This window comes from Macaca thibetana, chromosome 10 (assembly GCF_024542745.1).
Source record: "Macaca thibetana thibetana isolate TM-01 chromosome 10, ASM2454274v1, whole genome shotgun sequence".
Classification (NCBI taxonomy): domain Eukaryota; kingdom Metazoa; phylum Chordata; class Mammalia; order Primates; family Cercopithecidae; genus Macaca; species Macaca thibetana.
The window spans coordinates 37,421,242-37,443,398 of NC_065587.1; the positions used below are offsets into that span (position 1 = coordinate 37,421,242).

The window sequence follows — 22,157 nt, forward strand, 5'->3', positions numbered from 1 at the left end:
CCGCGGATGGGTGCCCACCCCCACGGATCACTGTGGAGGCAGCTGGATCCACGTGGAAAACGCCGCCAGTGGCTTCTCCCGCTGCTGCAGAGCAGGTGAGCTTGTGAGTCGCCTGGCAGGACACGGAGTGGCCAGAACAGCCCGGACTCCCAGCCCTGTGCTGCCTTGTGTGGGGTGCAGCCTCGGAGGGGCCTTCAAAGAGTAACTTTTCACTTCTCTGCTCTCCATGGAGTCCCAGGGTTTAATACAAATGTCCATTGTAGATATTTATTAACTTAAAAAAGCAACCAACCGCTATCACTCAGAGACTCCCTTCCTTGTTTTAATTGGTTTGTTTAATTGCTAGCTGTGTGGCCTGGGGCAGGTTAGCTCACCTCTCTGCGCTCTGTTTCTCCATCTGTATATGGGAATGATAATGTGATCTAGTGCATAAGATTGATGTGAGAATTAAACGGATATGTCAGGACAAATCACAGCACCCGGGCAATGTTGGTGTTTCCTATTCAAGAACTTCACTGATTTTATTACAAGTAAGAAGCACGAATCCCTCCCCTGTTCACCCTGCAGTGTACCAGGTTTGCTGTGGCTCTTGTTCTCTAGACCTTTCTTGGGGTGACGGGTGGCTCAGCCCCCAGCAAGTCAGGAGTGTCCCTTTTTACTTCTCTTCATTCTTGGTGCTTATGAGGGCTCGGTAACCGAGGCTTTGAGGGCAGAGGGGTCAGAGCTTGGGTCCAACCAGCTTTGCTGCGCTAGAACCTTCTGCAGCCGCTTGCACTGCGCTGCACCCTCTCACCCGCGCGGAGGCCCGGCACCTCTCCCCACCTTCATGGAGCGCACTGCCATCCACAGACAAAGTCTGTAGGTGTGGGGGCAAAGAGAGACCCTCGTGGAGACCCCGAGTGCGGGGAGAGCAGAAAGCAGGGGAGTCCACACAGGGCAGGCAGCACCAACTGGGGTTTCTGAGGACAGGAAAGGAGGGAGTGTCTGGTGGGAAGCTGGCGAGGAGGGGGCTGGGAGCTGGTAAAGGGGTAATGGAAGGTCGCCTAGCTCCCTACCCCAATGGCACTCACCCCCCACCCCAGCCTGCCGCGCTCCACCCTCTTCTGCACAGGCCTGAGCCCGCTGTGGAGCCCTCTGTGGGGTCCCAAGGCCCCCACAGACCAGGGGCTCCAGCCTGCTGCCTTCCCAGACGCAGGGACCCTGGGCGCCTCCACAAGCACCCCGAATCCTTATCTGCTGTGGGCGAAGAGGAAAGGCCAGGGATAAGGGTGTATGTGGGGCACCCCAACTCTCCCCAGACGGACAGCGCTGGCCGTCCAGACCCCCGTGGGGGGGATCCAGTGACACCCACCCCAACAGCTCCACGCTGCCGCCTTCCTGCCTTCCCAGGTCTTCACCCTCCACCAAGGAGAGAAGCCAGCGTCCTCTCCTAGCCCTGACTGACAGGAGCTGAGGGCCCGTTTCTGCAAGAAAAAACTTTCGTGTGGTGGCTGCCGCCTGTAATCCCAGAACTTTGGGAGGTCGAGGTGGGCGGATCATCTGAGGTCAGGAGCTCAACCGAGACCAGCCTGACCAACTTGGTGAAACCCCGTCTCTACCAAAAATAAAAAATTAGCCGGGTGTGGTGGCGAGTGCCTGTAGTCCCAGCTACTCGGAGGCTAAGGCAGGAGAATCGCTTGAACCCGGGAGGCAGTGAGCTGAGATCGCGCAGCTGCACTCCAGCCTGGGCGACTGAGCGAGACTCCGCCTAAGAAAGACAGAAAGAGAAAAACTTCCATGGCCCCAAGCACCGCCGCCAAGCCTGGGTCTAGTCGGTGTGCTCCGAACCCACCGGTCCGGTTCCCGAGACCTGCGGAGCTGCTCCGCCGCAGCGACGCCTCCATGCAGCCCTCACCGGGAGTGCGAGCGGGACACGGTTCCCTGACCTGGGTCGCTTCCTACCTACCCGCATTTCTGGCCCCTGAAGGAAACTCTTCCCGAGTCCCCGAGAGCCGGCTGAGAGTCCCACCGGGATTGCGGGCTTCGCGCCTGGCACCCAGATCGGGCCTTAGAGGCTGGACCCTGCCCGCCTCCCACTAGGACCCCGAGCCTCGTGGCCCCGCTTGTTCAGAAACCGAGGAAATCGCGGGGCTCCCGCCAGTGCACCCCGTCCCGGTCCAGCGACCCGAGCCAGGCAGTCCCTATGGAAGCCAGTTCCCTGCACCGAGCCTCGAATGCAGCCACGCAACGAGGGGGCCCACGGAGTTCCACCGCCGCGTGTCCATCGGTGAGCGGGGCCGGGATCACCGACTCAGCCACCAGACACGGAGCCCGTCTCTAGGCCAGCCTTGGGCGGGGGCCTGGCCAGGGAGGAACTCGCACAAAGTTGGAGAAGTTTCTGCGCCCGACTCGCCGGGGCTCACGAAGGTCTCGGCCGCCTGTGTAGCTGCACTGGTCCGGGCTCCGCGCTGGCCGCCCCGTGTCGTGCGTCCTTGTCGCCAAGCCCCGCGAGCTGAGCCTGCCCGGGTCACGTGGCTCTGCGGCCGGAGCCCCAGCGCTGACCCTGCGGGGAAGGAGGGGCGGCCGCGGGGAGGGAAGGGGCGGCGCGGCGGGGGCGGGCCGGGGCGGCGCGGAGGGGGCTGCGGAGCCTCACCGCCCCCGGCTTCCAGTCTTCGGCCCGCCGGTCGCCGACCCACCGCCGCCACCGCCGTGCCCTCCCGCCCTCCCTGCCCGCTGGTGAGTGCTCCAGCCCGGGCCGCAGCCGCGCGCCCCTCTCCACCCGGCCCCTCCCAGCGTGGCGGGGCCCGGCTCCCAAGGCCCTGCGGCCTGCGGCCGCGCCGGGCCCGTCCTTCTCAGCCCCCCACCGAGCTCACCCCGGGGACCCACGAAGCCCCGGTCCGGGAGGAGGTGGGCTTGGCGTTGTGACTGCCCCGGGGATGACGCGCTGGCCGCTCCCATCCCAGCGGTTCCTCTCCCTCCGGTTCAGGGACCCGCCCCGGGAACGGCCCGGTCTGGGGAGTGGGAAGCGCGGCCCGAAGCGGCGGCACCTGCCGGGCACAAGCTCGGGCGCTGGCGGAGGGCGCACAGCTCCGGTGACCTCCACACCTGTCCCTCTTCCCTGCAGGTCAAGCCCGCGCCTGGGAGGATGTACCAGAGCCTGGCGCTGGCCGCGAGCCCCAGCCAGGCAGCTTACGCCGACTCGGGCTCCTTCCTGCACGCTCCGGGCACCGGCTCTCCGATGTTTGTGCCGCCGGCGCGCGTCCCCTCGATGCTGTCCTACCTGTCAGGGTGTGAGCCGAGCCCGCAGCCCCCCGAGCTCGCTGCGCGCCCCGGCTGGGCGCAGACCGCCACCGCGGATTCGTCGGCCTTCGGCCCGGGCAGCCCGCACCCGCCAGCCGCGCACCCGCCCGGGGCCACCGCCTTCCCTTTCGCGCACAGCCCTTCGGGGCCCGGCAGCGGCGGCAGCGTGGGGGCCCGGGACGGCAGCGCCTACCAAGGCGCGCTGTTGCCTCGAGAACAGTTCGCGGCCCCTCTTGGGCGGCCCGTGACGACCTCATACCCCGCCACCTATCCGGCCTACGTGAGCCCCGACGTGGCCCCGTCCTGGACTGCCGGGCCCTTCGATGGAAGCGTCCTGCACGGCCTCCCAGGCCGTAGGCCCACCTTCGGTAAGTGCGGGGTCCACAATCTCGGGGCCCGGGGGCTGGCCGAATCCGGGTGCAAACCCGCACCCTGCGAAACGCTCCCCTCCTCCTCCCCCACGGTCCGAGCCTCCCCGCCAGGAGCCACACCAGCAGCCCGGGGCAACAGGAGACAGCCTGGGTGACACCCCGCGGGAGAAACAGCTGTCCACAATTCTGTTTTAACCTGTTAATGAGAACATCTATTTCCAAACAGCATTCTGGATTGTGCCAATGTGGAGCCTAAAAAGTCTTAATCGTTTTGGATTTTTTTTTCTTTTTTTTGAAAAGTTTTGGAAACGATTTTTATAAAGTCCAAAACACCGGTTTATTTAAGTGGCCACATTCGTCTCGGTTCTAGAATGCTTACTTATTTTAATCTGAGACCTGGTTTCAGTCGCTCCCCTAGTATCAGTTTGGAGAATCGGATTCTCGGCCTGTGAAGGGAGCGGCTCTTCCCGGTTGCAGCGTAGTCACTTTCTGGCGAAGGCGGCGCCTCTGAGCTCCGCAGGGGCCCATCCCGTCCCTCCGGGACCGTGGAGGCCTCGACACCCAGCTCCGGAGCTGCCTTTGGGACCCCGCCGGTCCCTCGGCGCAGGAAGCGGGCTCAGCCGCATCCGCAGGACCCCTGGCCCCCGCCGCCCTGGGCAGCCCCGGGGCTGGCGCCCACCCCCGGCGGGGCGATGATTGATCCCTGCCCCACCCCCACTCGGCGCCCGGGCCTCCCTCGCGCCGGCGCCGGGCCGGGCCTGGAGGGGACCAGGAAGGCCTCCACCCCCCGCCGCACAGTGTGCGAAGCCCGGCCGCAGGGGGCTGCGAGGCGGGGCTGGCCTTCTAAAGGAAGGACACTGGTTGCGACCACAGCCAAGCTGACAGAAGGCACCTCCTCCACCCTCCCAACCCCCTACCCCTGCCATGGACCCGCTTTGCAGAACAGGAGGACAGCGGGGTTCACGTTCCCAGGAGAGCCCAGGGGAGCCCAAAAGTGTCTGCTAGATAAAGCGCCTTCATCCCTCCCCTGCCAGTGTAGACACCCCTTCATCCACCTCCCCCGCCAGTGCAGACACCCTGCTTTCCCAGCAGGTCAAACACGCGGAGGCCAGTGCTGGCCCCTGGTCCTGGAGCGGGAGTCCCAGGTGTCTGACTTTATTTCTGTTTATTAACACCCCATGCTTGAAAAAGCAACCCTAGCGAATTTTATCATACGTGAATTAAAAATTTAAAAATAAAATTAAGTAACCAAATAAATTTTAAAATAAAATAAGTGTAAGGCACAAAATTTGTGCCTTAAATTTGTTCGTCTGACGAAAACCGCCAGGCTCCTGGGGAGGGGAGGGTGCTGGCCCACAGGCTGGGGAGGCTCCTGGGGAGGGGAGGGCCCGGGCCCACCAGCTGCCTGTCCCCTCAGTGTCCGACTTCTTGGAGGAGTTCCCGGGTGAGGGTCGTGAGTGTGTCAACTGCGGGGCCCTGTCCACACCACTGTGGCGCCGAGACGGCACTGGCCACTACCTGTGCAATGCCTGTGGCCTCTACCACAAGATGAACGGTGTCAACCGGCCCCTCGTTCGGCCCCAGAAGCGCTTGGTGAGTTGCGGCTGGGCAGAGGGGGGCCTGGGCGCAGTGCTCCCCCGCGGGGACCTCTTGCAATCCACCCAGGTGACACCAGAGCCCCTGGGGTGGGGGGGATAGGGGAATGCGCCAAAAACAGCCTGGTTGCCCACCCTGGTCGGTCAGGCCAGGCCGGCTCAGGTCTTCTCTGAGAGCGCTCAGGGCAGGGCAGGGGATCCCAGTGGGGATGCCAGGGGCCACCAGCTCATAGCACCCAGCCCTGGGAGTGCTCTGGGGACCAGGAATCCAGGCTCTGGAGCGATGGTGCCAGCCAGGCTCTGCTCAGTGCTGGGTCCAGGAAGGGCTGCTGCCAGGAGCCAGGAGCTCAGCCCTGCGAGTCGGTGGTGGCTGGCTGTGGCCTGGCCCGGTCTCCAAGGCCTCAAGGTGACCCTACCTGGGAAGAGGCTTAAGGGAAGGTGGCCGCTGGATACTTCACTGAAGGGCGTTGAAACCTGAAATTGGAGAGTCTTTGGGTCTGTAGTCCCCTCGGGGAGCACTTTCTACCTATACTTCAGGGACCGGAGGGACACCAGATTTATGCCTGTGGGCAAAACTTGTTTTCACTTTTGGTTCTTCCTGGCTTGTGGCTGAGCAGGGAGTGGGGGACTCCAGAGCCCGGACTTTTGCCCCAGGCAGGGCACAGTCCCCAGAGGCTGGAAGAGGCTGAAAGTTACTTTGTTCTATACGTTTTCCCAGGCAAACCTTTACTTTCAAGTAATTTTACAAATAAGAATTTGGGGTGTTGATGCTGTTTGCAAGTTATCTAAAATTGAGGAGGCCACAGTGGCCTTTGGGTCAGAAGGCTGAGCAAGGGTATGTTCCTGGGCACCAAGCCTTCCTCTGCTGGTGGTGTGGCCTCCGTGCGGGGTCGATCTGCCAGTTCCCGCCGTCACCCTGGGTGGAGGCCAGCCCTCCTGCCGCTGTCCTGCGGGTTGGCTGTTCTAGATGGCTGGATTCGCGCCCTGTGCCGGTGCAGCTCTGTATGGCCCTCAGCCACAGGCTGAGGGGAAAACCTGGGACCCTGGGCTATGGGGGACCAGGATCTGAGCATGGGAGGTCCCAGTGGAGCATGTGGGAAGAAGGACCGCAGGCTGGGGGCGGCCGTCACGCTCTTCCTTGGAGCTGGCCTAGAGCCTGGGGCTCTGCAGACCCAGCCTCCTCCCATGCCTGCTTGTCGGAGGGAAGGCTCCTAGGAGTCCATCCCCCTCTTGGCCTGTTTGCCCCATGACTGTGCCTGTGCTCCCAGGTGTGCTGTTCCAGCCTCGTGTCCATGTGGCCCTCACTGAGGGGTTAACCATTGAGGTTAAGAAGGGGTAGGAGCCAGGCACGGTGGTTCATACCTATAGTCCCAGAACTTTGGAAGGCTGAGGCAGGAGGATTGCTTAAGCTCAGGAGTTCGAGACCAGCCTGGGCAATATAGCAAGAATCCATCTCCACTAAAAATTTATTAAAAAAAAAAAAAAATAGAGGCCGGGCGCGGTGGCTCACGCCTGTAATCCCAGCACTTTGGGAGGCTGAGGCGGGCAGATCACGAGGTCAGGAGATCGAGACCATCCTGGCTAACACGGTGAAACCCCGTCTCTACTAAAAATACAAAAAAATTAGCCGGGCGTGGTGGCGGGCGCCTGTAGTCCCAGCTACTCTGGAGGCTGAGGCAGGAGAATGGTGTGAACCCGGGAGGCGGAGCTTGCAGTGAGCCGAGATCACGCCACTGCACTCCAGCCTGGGCAAGACTCCGTCTCAAAAAAAAAAAAAGATTAGCCAGACATGGTGGCACACACCTGTGGTCGCAGCTACTCAGGAGGCTGAGGCAGGAGGATCACTTGAGCCCAAGAGTTCAAGGGTATACTGAGCTATGATCACACCACTGCACTCTAGCCTGGGCAACAAAGGGAGACTCTGTCTCTAAAAATACATAAAGTTGTCCTGTGCAATGGCTCACGCCTGTAATCCCAGAACTTTGGGAGGCTGAGGCAGGAGGATCACTTGAGCCCAGGAGTTCGAGACCAGCATTGGGCAACATAGGGAGACCAGGTCTCTACGAAAAATTTAAAAGTTAGCTGGTCACAATGGCACACAACCATGGTCCCAGCTACTTGAGAGGCTGAGGCAGGAGGATCTTTTGAGCTGAGAGGCTGAGACTGCAATGAGCCGAGATGGCACCACTGCACTCCAGCCTGGGCAACAGAGCAAGACCTCATCACAAAAAAAAAAAAGAAAAGAAAAGAAAAGAAATTGAATAATTACATTTTGAGTTAAATTAAATTAATTTTTTTAAAAAAAGAGAAGTGGTAGGGAGCTTGGCCCAGCTGCTATGAGACTGCAGCCCAGATCTCTCTTCCCCACCCTCGCCCGTGCAAAGGGTTGCCCCTCCTCTGGCTGTATCCACTCTCTCCTGCCAGGCCTTGAACTGGGCACTGGGACACACTGGTGTCGGGAGGAGCTGCTGGGAGGGAGCCCCTCCTGCTGCCCTGCCCTGCCTGGGTCTTCCATCCGGGCAATGCCTGTGTCCAGCTGGATCCCAGACTCCTAGGCTATGGCATCTTGTAGACCGTTCCCCAGCTCTTTGAGCTTTGTCTCCTCATCTGAGAATTGGGAAGAGGAACTTGGAACCGTCCATGCCTCTCTGTAAAGATTAAATTAGCCGGTATTGTATGCTTGGGCCTTGGCTCTAAGGACGGGCTGATGGGGGCCCTTGGAGTGATGAGGCCTCCATTCCCTGGTCTGGGGGATGCAGGGTGGGCTTTGGGATGCCTTCTGGGGGAGGTTCCTGTTTCCTGTCCATCTTGCCAAGACCAGAGGCCTCGGAGGGTGGGGACCGTCTGGTACCACCGTGCCCTCTCCCCGTGGTCTGGCTCTGTGCATGGACACAGTTGGGAACTCTTGGGCCCCTAGCAGCCCACCCCCAAGAACACTGGAGCCTGGGCTGAAGCCTGGAGCCTGGCAGCCAAGGGCAGTGCGGGCAGCAGACCTCCTAACCCAGGGCCACCTCTGGCACCAGCTCCAGGAAGTAGCCCAGTGTCGCATGGGGCCAACCGTCCCTTCCCGCTGAGCAAGCCTGGCCCTTACCTGGAGTCAGGCACCTAACACCCACCGAACCCCAGGGTTTCCTTCCTTCGAGCCCCTCACAGACCCAAGTCCCCAAGTCAGTTTGCCCTCAGCCAGCAAGGGGCATAGACGCTGTATCAGGTGCTTACTACGTCTTCCCTCCAATACGGGACCCGTTTGAATCTGGAGACATTCCAGCACTCACCGGTCCTCAAGGCTCAGACTGTGGCACAGCAGCCTCTGGCTGTCCACAGCCCGGTCTTCCATCTCAGAGGAGGCTGCTGCGCTGCGGGTCGCTGTGACCTGCACCTTTACTCCAAAGTGTTTCCCGGCGTGCGCGCGTCATCCCTGCACGACAGGCTCAGGCTGAACCTCCTTCCCTCTCCCGTGCTCCTTGAATTTCCGCCAGCACCGGCCCAGGCCCTGCCCTGCCCAGAGCCTGATTTATTTGGATGTCTCAGATGCACGCAGAGCCTGGTGCTTAGAGCGGCTCTGCTGCACGCAAGCAGGCTTTGAAGTTTGACTTCTGTTGAAAAGAACCGACAAAAAAGAGAAACGAAGCACAGCCGGGAGAGAGGCCTGGGGGCTGCTTGCTGGGCAGTGAGGAGAGACGGATGGAGGCATCATCGAGGTACGGTGGCACAGGGAGCCCCAGCGCGGGCACGCTGCTGGGATCGTGTCCCCAAAGTATCTGGCTGAGGGGGACGGTTCTGTCCACCCTGGGCCTCCCCAGTTTCCTCTGGTCCCTCAGCTCCTCTGAGCCTCAGTCTCCCACCCGTACAATGGTGATCTGGTGAAAATTTAGGAAAGGGTAGGTGAAGACGCACTTTGGAAATTGTTGTGAGGTCCGTGTTTTTCCCGTTTTCCTAATTTGATAGAAATGAAACATGCTTACTGTGAAAACATTCAAGGTGGGTTCCAGGTGTTTCCCTGGAACTCACAGGGGTGCGGGGTGAGGGGTGTGCCCTCCGCTGGGGGCTGTCCCAACCCACACACGTCCTGCACGCGCCCCACCTTGTTTCTCTCCACAACCCGCGTCTCAGATGTGGCCCCGTCGGGGCGTACTGGCAGCTATGGGGGGACGTGTGGAGTGTGCTCACGTGTGTGCAGCCCTATCTGTGTGTGCTAAGGGGCGATGGCCGGTCCCAGACCTGAGGGTCCCGCTGGTTTAGAGAAGCGGACGGGCCTTGGGCCACGGATGCCTCTCGATCTGAAGGCGGGAACTGCTGGGGCACAAGGAGGGAGTCAGCAAATACACTCCAGGCCACACGCGGTTCCACGTGATTTCAGATAAACACAAATATTTTAGCCGCTCATATCCCAAATCCTGCAGGAGACAAAGGATTCATCATGTATCAGAAACTCGCATTTACCTGGGCATGCTGGGTCGATACGTCCGGCAGCCCTGGGGGAGATTTCTTTCCACTTCAGGAAGACGACAGATGGGTGGCTGTCCGAGACGTGGGAAGGAGACCATGCCTCATGCTGGACGGTGGCCTGAGGCCACCAAGGAAGCAGCCACAGCTCCTGGCACCCGACAGGGATAGAAGAGAGGGAGGCTGGACCAGTCTCAAATCCTGTCCAGTCACAGTAGCTGCTTCTAGACCCGTCAGGGTGTGGCGGGGGCATCCCAGGGAGAGACACCAGCTGGGGGCCCTGGGTGACCCCAGTTGCTCCTGCACGAAGGGTACCCCCATCCAGCCGGGGCCAGGCACCATCTCCCTTCCAGCTCTGCTGGGGCCTGGGCTGGGCCCTCCAGCGTGAGCACAAGTCTCACCCCCAACGTCCCCCAGGGAGACCCCTGGAGACCCTGAGTGGCTGGATGCTACTGGCCTGAGGTAGGGGACATCGTCCTCCCCCAGTCAGGCCAGGAGCTGCAAGCTGAGGCACTTCTCAAGCCTCCCCAGCCTCACTGGCCGGACCCCTTCCTTTCCTTTCGGCCTCTGTCATGGAGTGCAGGGCAGGGTCCTGTCTGGAGACAGGAGGCCCCAGACGAAGCAGGGGCAGCGTTCCCAGAGCCTTTGGCAACTGCATGCAGCCACGGCTGGGGGTCAAGGAGGTCTTGAGTTTGGGGGCTGGCTGGTGCTCAGGGCTGCAGGCAGGCCCCACTCTCCCACTCAGGCCTTGGACAGGGAGGCCTGTGCCCTTGGCAGCAGCTTGGAAAAGGGTGGGCAGGAGATGGTCAGCAAGGCCGGCCCTCATCTGATCATAGAGGGCAGTAACTGATGAAGAAACTGAGGCAGGCTACAACAGATGGGGAAACTAAGGCAGGCTATAACAGATGGGGAAACTAAGGCAGGCTGTAACAGATGGGGAAGCCAAGGCTGGCTGTGTCTGCTCACGTCAGTAACAGACAGGGAAACCGAGGCAGGCTATAACAGACAGGGAAATTGAGGCAGGCTATGACAGATGGGGAAGCTGAGGCTGGCTGTGTCTGCTCATGGCAGTTACAGACAGGGAAACTGAGGCAGGCTATAACAGACAGGGAAACCAAGGCAGGCTATAACAGATGGGGAAACCGAGGCTGGCTGTGTCTGCTCACAGCAGTAACAGACCATGAAGCTAAGGCTGGCTGGGTCCACTCAGCCCTCATTCAGGATGGATTCTTTTCCCCTAGCGTGGCTGGCTCACTTGTGACTGCTCTCTGGCTCTGTCCTGGTAGAGAATCTGGGGGCATGGCTTTGAGCCTGGGGGCCTTGTCCTCACAGGCTGCGTCCTGTGCCTGAGGCACACTGATGGTCTGGCCCTGGCTGCCGCCGGGAGGGCAGGACAGAGCTCCTGCAGAGCCACCACTGTGATCCTGGCAAGACGGGCCAGGAACCTGGACCAGGCGGGGGCTGTGCAACCCGAGGGAAGGGGACCGATGGGGTCAGGGCAGGGGCTGAGAACCAGGTCTGGGGACAGATGGCTGGGAAGGGTGGTGCCACCAGCAGAGCTGTGCGCTGAGATTCGGGAAAGGGCTTCAAGTCTGAGGTGCCTCTGGAGCCCTGGGCTGGAGCTCCCAAACACCACCTCCCTCCAAGCACCAACCTGTGAGGCCAGCAGGAGAAAGGCCGGCGTGAGCTGGTGGGAGGCCCCTGGTCCGCCTTCAACAGGGACTCCCCAGGCAGCCAGCTCGGAGCCTCCCAGGCCTCCCTCAGTCCAGATTCCTGATCCTCAACTGAGCTCACGGATGGGGGCCCTGGAGGTTCGGGACCTCTGACTGGACCTGGACCTGCCAGATTGGGGGTCAGTCTCTACTGAGAGCCACAGGAAGGAGGGAGGCAATGTTGGGGCTCCGGGACGGTTCCAGATGGGTCTAGTCTTGCTCCAACACCAGGTGCAGTGCACAGCAATGGGGAGACATAGGCAGGTGGGACCCAGAGCCCTCAGACGCTGTCCGATGGGGCCCCCGGCCTGGGAGGCAGGTGCACAGGGGTAACACAGGCCCTGATGTCTGATGTGTCCTGGCCTCTGGGGGGGGCCCTGTGGCCTTGGGGTGCTGCTCCATTGCAGAATCGCGGGGTCCAGTCCCAGGGTTGGTGCTAAAACAGACAACAGGAAAACCACTGCCGTGTCTAGGTGCCCGGCCCCCACGGGCTCTGAACCCCACAACCGGCCTGTAGTGGGTCTGTTATCACCCCCTTTTTACTGGGCAGGGGGAAGAACGGAGGCCCAGGAAGGTAAAGTTAACCTTTCCCAGGACTCGAGGGCGTGTCCAGGCATAGCTGCCAGGCTGGTCCATTGCAGAGCTCACGACCTTCATGCTCCAAACACCTTCTCACCGGGTCCTGCGTGGCCTCAAGGCCAACCTGAGTCTCGCTTCCTTCCTCCTGCTCCAGCCGTGCACACGGCTGGGGGCTCACTCCAGTCTCCCTCGTCCCCACAGTCCTCATCCCGCCGCGCCGGCCTCTGCTGCACCAACTGCCACACGACCAACACCACGCTGTGGCGGCGGAACTCGGAGGGGGAGCCCGTGTGCAACGCCTGCGGCCTCTACATGAAGCTGCACGGGGTGAGTGTGGTCGCCGGGGCAGGGTGGGGAGGCCTCTGTCCAGCCTCCTAGTGAGCGCCCTCCCTACTCCCAGACCAGGAGGCTGGGGAGGGGCTGGCCGGATGGCTGTTGTCCCCTGGGCTGTTTTACACACATGTCCTGGCTGACTGCAGCACCACCCCCCAGGGGCCTGGGCTATTCCTGCTACGCTCATGGCACAGATGGGCTGACTGAGGCTCACCACAGCCATTCAGCCTGGGCCAGACAAGGACACTGCTCCTGCCCTCTGGGCACCCCTGGTGCCCTCTGGCCCCTGGCAGCTCTGTCGGACAGGGGGATGGGAATCCAGCTCCACGGGCTCCCCCTCACCCAGCCCAACTGGCAGCTGACCCACCAGGGCTGTGAGGACACAGCCAGCTCCAGGAGTGACCGGCTCTGGGGGACTGAAATGAGGGGGTGCTGTGCAAGGAGCCCAGGGGTGAGCCGGGATGGGACCAGCCTCCACCCTCGCCACCCCTGCCAGGTGCCGCGGCCTCTGGCCATGAAGAAGGAAAGCATCCAGACACGGAAGCGGAAGCCAAAGACCATCGCCAAGACCAGGGGCTCCTCAGGTGCGTGGCCAGGCCCTGTGGTCGGCCCCCTCCTGCCGCGTGGCCTTCGGTGCCTCCAGTTCCGTCATGAGAGACCTGTGTGTTTGGTTCAAGCACAGTCCTCTGGAAGTCCAAATGCCCTCAGCTCTGCCCTGTGGTGACCTTGCTGGGGGGTGTGGGGGGCCAGGGTGGTGACAGCATGTGGGCAGCAGGGGCAGAGGTGGGGCCAAGGAAGCCATGCCCGGCCCCACCACCCACGCCCATGGTGTGACCGTGAGGAGTCTCCAAACCTCTGTGGGCCAGAGCCAGAGACCTGGCCACATGGCAGGAAGGGGAAGTGAGGCCACACCTGGCCCTTCTGTAAACACCCGCTCTTCCCTCCCAGGATCCACAACGAACACGTCGGCCTCCCCATCTGCTGTCCCCAGCACTGACAACTCGGCAGCCACTTCGAAACCCAAGCCCTGCCTGGCGTCCCCAATGTGCCCTGGGCCCGGCATGGCCCCCCAGGTAAGGGAGCGGGCTGGGGTGCCCAGAGCTGGGGCCCCTGTGCTTCCTCGGCCAAGTCAGATCCCATCAGAGCCCCTTGGAACCTCTTCCAGCAGGTGGGCTGGACACACCAGCGGCCTTCGGCCATCAGTATGGTGGCCCTTCCCCTAGAGCTGACTCTGTGCCAGATGGGGGAACCCCAATCCCTTACGAGGGGTCCTCCATGCCATTCCACGGCATCAAGGGGTCCCTAAGGGCAAATCCCAGTCATGGGAGCTCCTGACCTAAGAGGCCACAGCTGCCTCCCCACCCCCCACCCCCCACCCCGCATTCTCATGCTCTCCTGTCCCTGCAGGCCTCCGGCCAGGAGGATGACTCCCTTGCCCCCGGCCACTTGGAGTTCAAGTTCGAGCCTGAGGACTTTGCCTTCCCCTCCACAGCCCTGAGTCCCCAGGCTGGCCTCGGGGGGCCTCTGCGCCAAGAGGCCTGGTGTGCGCTGGCCTTGGCCTAGGTCCCCAGGCCAGCCCGTGTCAGGGGAACAGCCCGGAACAGAGCACCCACTGATTCACCTCCGTGCCTGCTTTGCTGCAGCACAGCAGAGACCAGCAGGCCCACCCCCCCAAAGAGACTGGGTCTCCTGGAGTCTCCACACGGCGGTGGGGAGGCCTTCTGTGCAGACAGCAGTCGGGCCCCAGAGCAAGAAGGCTGGTGGGGAAAGGGCTCAACTCCCCACCGCACGTACAGCAAGGGACTCCCCAGGTGCAGCCCAAGGCTCCGGACCACATTGGTCCCCTGCGGCAGAGGCCAACGCAGGGCACCACCGCCGACTTGAATTCCGTCATCGACGCTCACCGTCAATATGTTTACAAGTTGTAGCAGTTGGGGGAAAACAATCAACCTCCTGGTGTAAAACCAAGATTCCAAGTGAAGCACCTGAGGCCAAGCAGGGGAGAGGAATGAGGGGAGCAGCTGGACATGGGCCTCCTGAGGCCTTGGGCTGCCCTTCGTTGCCCACGTGGATGGACGGACCTGTGGTCCAGAGAACTTTTCCCGCAACGGGTGCAGGACTGCCAAGGATAGGAGTGCGGGCCGCGCACGGTGCCAGGATTCCGCTGAGGGGAAGCCGCTCACATTGCAGTCATCACAGACTTACACACTTGTTTGGACGGTTTTTCCAGAGGGGGCGGGAATGGGCCTTGTTCTAGCGGAATCTGTGTATCATGACCGTTTCTGACAGGCAGAGTGAATTGTCTGGGAGCCCTGTCCTGACCCATCTAAGCGCTGTTGGGGCTGGTGATGATGTGGCCACGTGCCTGGCGTATCTGAGGCCGGGCAGTTTAGTCTCTTGTCCCAGGAGAATTGTGAGTGACCCCTCTTTCCCTTGCAAGCCCCTTCCACACTGGGTTGGATGATATCTTAGTGGGTGACGCTGGCAAGAGGCACCCTACCCGACAGAGCTGTGGATGGCCCGTGACGTCATGTCGGGAGGCCACAGGGAGCGGAGGGGTGGTGCAGGCAGCCACAGCACCCTTCGGGGAGCACGTCCTCGCCTTCGTCCGGCTGCCGCCCTTCACCAACAAGCCCTGATTTTTCCAGCAATGCCAGAAACCTGAATTTTAAGTCTTCCAATTTGATTCAAAAATATTTTTAACATTGTGAGCCAGCTAGACCCCCAGTGCACCGCCCTATATTGGAAACCAGTCGTGTCTGGCGTCAGCTTCAGGAGCGCGTCCAGTTGTCCTGGAGCTGTCCCTCCAGAAGTTCTTCCAGCCCATTTCTATGTGATGTCATCTTTTCTAAAAAAGACAAATGAAGCCACAGGAAAAGTGAAATTATTTGCCTTGAACCTCACTCTCCCTCCCCCTGCCCATCACCCGTGGGGTCTCCCATCTCCCCCAACCCATCACCTTTGGAGTCTCCCATCTTCCCTCACCCATCACCCGTGGGGTCTCCCAACCCTGCCCCGCCTGCTGGTCACCATCCTCCTAGCGATTTCCGGCCATCCTCTGCGTTCTGAAACATCCCCGGCCCCCTGCGTCCCCCCAGGTGCCCTCAAGGACATCTCCAGGCCCTGATGATGCTCAGGACCACCAGTGCCCCCCAGGTCCCCAGCGGCTGGGAGAGGGGTGCTGGGCAAGGCTGGCGTGATGCTTGGCAGTGGCGCTTAACAGGCCTGGGGCCTGTTCCAGAGGTGCAGCAGAGGGGCTGGGCTAGGGGATACCTCCATTCCCCCAGGCTGCGTCGCTGCTCAGAGCGTCCTCCCAGCCAAGCCCACCTCCTCCTGGAAGCCTTCCCTGTCTTCTCCCAATCTCCTCTGTCCTATCAGGCACTGGGGTGGGGACTGCGAGCAGCTCTAGTAACTTCCTCAGCCGACTGCCCCCCGCTGGACCTGGCTCAAGAGAGAAGTCAGGCAAGGCCCCTCATTCCATCCCATGCAGTGGGAGCCATGCTGGGGGATTTTCAGCTCCATGAGATCTGAGGAGGGCCCTGAGTGAGCATTTTAAACAGGAACCCCTCAAACCTGCTGGGTGCCTGGGGGCCCACACTTTGAGAAACCCTGCACCATGATGGCTTCAGGGTCTGAATCCAGTTCAAGTCCCTGCCCTGCCCTGCTCATCTGACCTGGGGACGGGGAAATGGACTGGGGCAAGGCGGCCCCTGTGTCCCCATAAGGGTCGCATGTGGCATCTGGGCGCCTTTGGGGTTCTCTTGCTACTGTCCTGTTTCCAAGCCCAGAAGACTCAGGCTGCCTTCCCGGGTGCCTGTGCACAGTGAGGAAACTGAGGCACGGGGGATTGAGGGTCGCCCCCTCATACTGGTTCCTGCACATCTGCCTCAGGGCTCGTGCTGGGCGTTGGGTCCCTGAATGGGAACACGGGTGGCAGTGACCTCCCAGGCCTCTCCAGCCCAGGCCACGGCTGGGGAAGGACAGTCTGTCGCCTCGCAGGTGGGACGGTCGCTGCCTCTACCACCTGCAGGGCTGACCTTGGGAATCCACCTCTCTATGGAAGGTAAGTCCAGCCTGTTCTCAGCACCCCAGACCCTGAGTGAGGGGGTGAGGGGGCCACAGACCCAGAGAGAAGGAGGCCTGAGGACGTCCCGGGGGATCCGGGGGAAGACGCAGAGCTGCCTGGGCCAAGGACCTGGAGCAGGAGGCAGCCGGCGACTCTGTGTCGTGGTTTTCACACCAGCGCCTCCCCATGTCCGCTGCTGGGTGGGCACTGCGCGCCTCATCCTCGCACTCGCCGCTCCCAGGAAGCAGGCGCTGGTTTCCTCTTCCCCGATGAGAAAAACCATGGCTCAGAGAGGTGACTCAAGGTGCCAGAGTCAGAGGGTACAGCACGGCGTCCCCAGACCACAATGCTGGGTGCAGTGGAGCTGGCCACGTTGCTTCCGTTCCAGCCTCGGTTTCCCCACCTCTGCTGGGGAGGGGGTGCCACATATCCGTGGCCATATCTGTAATCCATGCACTTGTGTAGAAGGCGGGTCCCTGGGAGGCCCCAGTGTAGGGAGGCGGCACCAGGCACCAATCCCTACCTGGAGAGGCTTCCTGGAGGTGTTTGTGGGTGACGTGCAGGACAGGCAGGGTCCCCACAGGTAGAGAGGAAGGAGTCCAGGTGCTGACCGGACTGGGGGACTTTGACCCTGGATGCACCCCACCCATGAAGGGAGGTCCCCAAAGGGAACAGGAGGATTTGCCCACGAGCAAAGGGAAGCAACCGTTTCCCTGTTTTTATTCCATTTTTAGGGATGTGTCCGGGATGACGGCGGCTGACAGTTCCACCGCTGGGCATGGTCACTGCTGCTAAATTTAAGCCTTTCTCCTCTTAGGGCGGAAGCCATGAGGACCAGAGCCTTAATATAGCTGCCAGGCGCCATGCGCTCTCCCTCCCGCCGTGCGCTCTCCCTCCCGCCGTGCGCTCTCCCTCCCGCCAGCCTACCCTGCACTCTGCCCAGCCCACCATAAACAACCAGACGAGCTGGAGGCTGGCGGGCAAAGTGGCCCAGCCCCTTATCAGAGTGACAGGACTAAAAGGAAGGTCACTTTACCTGCACTGTCTGGACCTGGGCACACTGACTTCCCATCACCTTTTGAACTAAAACAGATGCCCAGGCAGCCTGGAGGAGGAGGGTGCCGCACCGGAAAATCCCCAAGGACCTTGCAGTGGCCCCTCCAGCCTGCAGAAAGTGTCCATCAAGCCCCACAGTGCTCCATCCTGGGCACCCTGGGGGAGCGAGAAGGCCCTGGTGAAGCCCCAAAACTGAGCGTGGGCGGCATAGAAAAAGAAGAGAGACGCAGAGCCCCGTCAGCTGGGGCTTCTTGACCCAGAACCATTTATAGAGCCCTCCCACTTCAAGTCCTTGATTTATTACTTCATTCAGAGCAGAGCAGCAAGCCTGAAAGCATCCAGGCCCTGAGGCTGCAGCCCTCACCCTCAAAGCAGGCCCAGAGGCTGGCACGTCCTCACTCTCCCACCATTCCTGGACCTCGCTGCGACCAACCAACATGGTGCTCCTTGACCCCCGTAGGTGTGTCTTGGCCAAACATGGACACCGGATCCCGAGAGCCGCTCTGTACGGCTTAAACCCGACTGGGCGGCTGAGACCTGGGGACCCATCATATCTCCACTGTGCTGGGCCCACAGCTTCCAGGGGTGGGCTCAGGGAGAGGGTCAGTCTCTCCTTTGATGTTGCAAAAGACAGCTCATGGCTAAGTGGACATGAAGCTCCTAAGGCTTGTCTGAAACATGCAACGTGCTCATTAAGGAGGGAACGTGGGAGGCTGAAGTGGGAGAATCACTCGAGCCCAGGAGTTCGAGACCAGCCCGGGCAGCATAATGAGAGCCCATCTCTACCAAAAATAATAAATAAATAATCCAGGTGTGGTGGCGTCCGCCTGTAGTCCCAGCTGCTCCGGAGTCTGAGGTGGGAGGATCGCTTGAGTCTAAGAGTTCAAGGCTGCAGTGAGGGCTGACTGCACCACTGCACTCTAGCCTGGGTGATAGAGCAAGACTCTGTCTAAAAAGAGAAAGAAAGAAAAGGAACATTGTTAACAAAAAGTACCTCCTTATTTGTACCCCAAACAGGGACGTCCCTCGGAAAAAAACAGTTCCTGTTGTCACCATCGTCAAACAGGTTACTCTGCCATCAGGAACACCGGTGTCATGTCTGGAAGGGGACATCTTTACCCAGCTATGCTCACAGTCTCACAGGCAGTTTGTGGGCTCGGGGGGCTGCCTCCTCCAGGGTGTATGGACAACCTTCGGGGACAGCCAGTCAGACGTGGGCTGAGTCAGGGCCTGGTGTGTGGTGGGGAGGGCAGGGCAGCTGAGTGAGCAGAGACAAGAGACAGTGGGGAAGGCAGGGTGGCTGAGTGAGCAGAGAAGAGAAGGTGGGGAAGGCAGGGTGGCTGAGTGAGCAGAGAGGAGAGAAGGTGGAGAGCGGCCCAGGCAGGAGGGAGGCAGGACGGCCTTCAAGTCCAGGCTCTCACCTGAGAGCGAGGCCGGATCCACAGCCTCAGGGGCCGTGTTTCTGGGGACATCAGACTTGCCTTCAGAAGCTGGCCAGTACCTGGTGTCCCAACCCAGGCTCCCCGTGGCAGGAGCAGCTGGCACTGTGACCCTCGGGCACCCTGGGGCCCAGCCTCCTCCTCGGAGGGCCCACGGTGGGGAAGGGCCTGGTGTGTGCATGGTGGGGTCCCTGAGGGAGGCTGAGTGGGGCTCTTGACACACCAGGGCCCCCAGCCCGGCACCACCAGCTGCAGCATGCGCTCAGCAGCAAACCCACCTGTGCAGGCTGGGCCATCTCCACACGGCCCCCAGGTGCTAAGCCACCAGGTGGAAGGTGAGGCCCGGGGAACGAGCACCCAGGCCCAAGCCCTCCACGTCTGCCTCTGGGCCGTGTCTGGGCCTCCACACGAGGACCCCCATCCCACAGATGAAGAAGTGACGCTTGAGGGACCCGGCACCCCCGAGGCTGTGAGGCTGTGGCTGGGGATAGACCCCAGGGTGCCCACGTCCACCCCCCCGACAGGCGCCTCAGCAGTAGAGGCTGCCTAAGCCCACAGCCTCCCACCAGGTGGGGGTGTCCCTGGTGGGCAGCCCCCTCCCGCACAGTGCCCTGTGCGGCCGCCAAGATGTTGACACGGACGGCTCCAGCCGCCTTATTTATTATCTGATAACGCGCTCTTGGCCCCACTGCTGGACGGCGTCGGGCCGCACTGGGGCCACAGGCCTGGGGGAGGAGGAAGGCGGGGTGGGGGAGCCAGGAGCCCAGCCGTGGCCACACGTCAGCCAGCAGGGCCTGCACACTGCACTCTGGGCCGGGTGCACTGAGGGATCCCCACACCTCCTCCTCCATGCAGGTCTTCCTTCTCCACAGCCCAGCAAGCTGGTGGGCCTAGAATGAGCCGCCTGGGGTCTCCCTGCGTGGGGAGGCCCCCGAGACCTGCCCTCCCTGGTCCCGGTAAAACCCCAGTTGGGTCCCTCCTCTCAGCGCACCCCTCATCCAGCTCCAGCCGCAGCCCATCCCCCACGCCTCTGCACTTGGCCCCAGCTTGGATTTCCATGATGCGAATCTGGTTCTGTTTCTTCTTTGCATCCAAACCCTCGCTCCCTCGCAGCCCAGGCTCTGCTGCAGCAACTCCACACAGCTGGCCCGGCCCTGGCTGCCCCGTGGCCTCAGGCCCCCGGGTCCTGACACCTGCGTCCACTCTCAGGTGCAGGGACCAGACCCATCACATGTCAGAGTCTCCACCCGTGCTGTTTCCTCAGATCGATGGCCCTCCCTCTGTGTCCAGCCCGGGACATGGTGCTCAGGGGTCGAGGCCCTCCGATGCCTCCTCCATAGCAGCAAGAGGGATCCCGGTGCCCAGAGCCCTCCTGCCTGGAGGTCAGGAGCCCAGGCCTCCCAGGAGGTCCCTGGCTGTGTGGACAACCTGTGTGACAGTGTGTGCACCTGGGAGCCGAATGTGTGTGTACACCTGGTGTAGGGACATTGCGATGAGAGGCATCGGGCCCTCCTTTCAGTGCCGCCCCAGGGGCCATCCCCCGCCCCAGGCCGGCCGCTGCCCGGTCTCTAACAGACGGAGTCATCGCCGGCCCCTGGGCTGCCCTGGGACAACAGGAATGGTGCAATTCCAAACAAGAGGGGTTGCCCAGGTGGCTCGAAGGCACATGTGTCAAGGAGCCCTCACCCATCGGTGCCCTGGGAGGATGTAAGAACGCAGACACACCACGGAAATGCGGGGTCTCAAGCCATGTACGGGGTCTCATCCATCCCCTGTGTGGACAAACAGTGTGCAATGATGTTTGATCTGGAGGGGAGGGGGTGATAACCATAGTTATCTCTCGACAATTAAAGCTTATTCTAAGTTCTTTTTCCTAAATCTTCTCCAGTGAATCAGCATTGATAACCAGGAGGGAAATGATGAAGGCGGCCTTCATAGGCTCCCAGGCCAGCCCTGTAGCCGTGCCATGTCCCCTCACCTGGGACACACCCCAAGGAGGACAGCAGGGAGGCTGAAGGAGGCAGGTGAGGAAGGTCCTCAGGCCTGTGTGAAGAGGGTCCCTGGGGCCTGTGTGGGGAGGGTCCGCAGGCCTGTGTGTGGGGAGGGTCTCCGGGGCCTGTGTGTGGGGAGGGTCCCCGGGGCCTGTGTGGGGAGGGTCTCCGGGGCCTGTGTGGGGAGGGTCCCCGGGGCCTGTGTGAAGAGGGTCCCCGGGGCCTGTGTGTGGGGAGGGTCCCCGGGGCCTGTGTGGGGAGGGTCCCCGGGGCCTGTGTGGGGAGGGTCCCTGGGGCCTGTGTGGGGAGGGTCTCCGGGGCCTGTGTGAAGAGGGTCCCCGGGGCCTGTGTGTGGGGAGGGTCCCCGGGGCCTGTGTGTGGGGAGGGTCCCCGGGGCCTGTGTGTGAAGAGGGTCCCCGGGGCCTGTGTGTGGGGAGGGTCCCCGGGGCCTGTGTGGGGAGGGTCCCTGGGGCCTGTGTGGGGAGGGTCTCCGGGGCCTGTGTGAAGAGGGTCCCCGGGGCCTGTGTGTGGGAAGGGTCCCCGGGGCCTATGTGTGGAGGGTCTCCGGGACCTGTGTGAAGAGGGTCCCCGGGGCCTGTGTGTGGGGAGGGTCCCCGGGGCCTGTGTGTGAAGAGGGTCCCCGGGGCCTGTGTGTGGGGAGGGTCCCCGGGGCCTGTGTGAAGAGGGTCCCCGGGGCCTGTGTGTGACGAGGGTCCCCGGAAGCAGGTTCTGAGAGGAGGGTTGTTACTGATTGGGTGGGTGTGTGGAGGCCGCAGCGTGAGCTCCATCCGGGTGATGTTTCCAGCACCTGCCTGGCCCGCAGGGATCCCAGAAGCACCGGCTGGTGCTGTCCTGCCACAGGTGGTGGGGAGGCCGCTTCGCGCCCACCGCTCTGCGCTCCTGAGTACACTGTGGAGGGGCTGCAGGACCTGTGGGGAGTCCTCTGCCAGTCCCAGGCTGTCTGCCCCCTCAAGGTGGGCACTGCTCCAGGTGGGAGGCAGCCAGGAAGAGAATGTGCCAGGCGGTGGTCTCCGTCCTCTCCAGACTGCCCTGCTCCTGTGGGAGGCCCGATCCTCGCTCCCCACGGCTGCCGTCAAGGTGCAGCAGGAGGTGCAGGTGCTGAGCCCACTCAGCCTCTCCCGGGCCGGGGGAGGCTCGGCTGGACCCATCCTTGCCAGTCACCGGACTCTCCCAGAACTGTGCCGGAGCTCGAGAGCAAGGGGCCTGCCACGCTGCCAGGAGCCCAGGGAAGCCCAGCCAGGAAAGGTCTCTGGAGAGGCCCTTCCCAGG

At 61.9% G+C, this 22,157-nt stretch overlaps 2 protein-coding genes across 2 annotated transcripts in view; one reads left to right on the top strand and one right to left on the bottom strand.

Moving 5' to 3' along the window:
* OGFR (opioid growth factor receptor) overlaps nt 1-22,157 on the bottom strand; it is a 431,648-nt gene that overhangs the window by 356,394 nt on the left and 53,097 nt on the right. The window lies entirely within an intron of this gene.
* Nucleotides 2,647-15,218, top strand: GATA5 (GATA binding protein 5). The gene is made up of 7 exons (XM_050745108.1): nt 2,647-2,715; nt 3,104-3,647; nt 5,068-5,243; nt 12,184-12,309; nt 12,812-12,899; nt 13,264-13,388; nt 13,723-15,218. The coding sequence occupies exons 2-7, from the start codon at nt 3,125-3,127 to the stop codon at nt 13,876-13,878; spliced, it is 1,194 nt and encodes a 397-aa protein (XP_050601065.1). The 5' UTR covers nt 2,647-2,715; nt 3,104-3,124; the 3' UTR covers nt 13,879-15,218.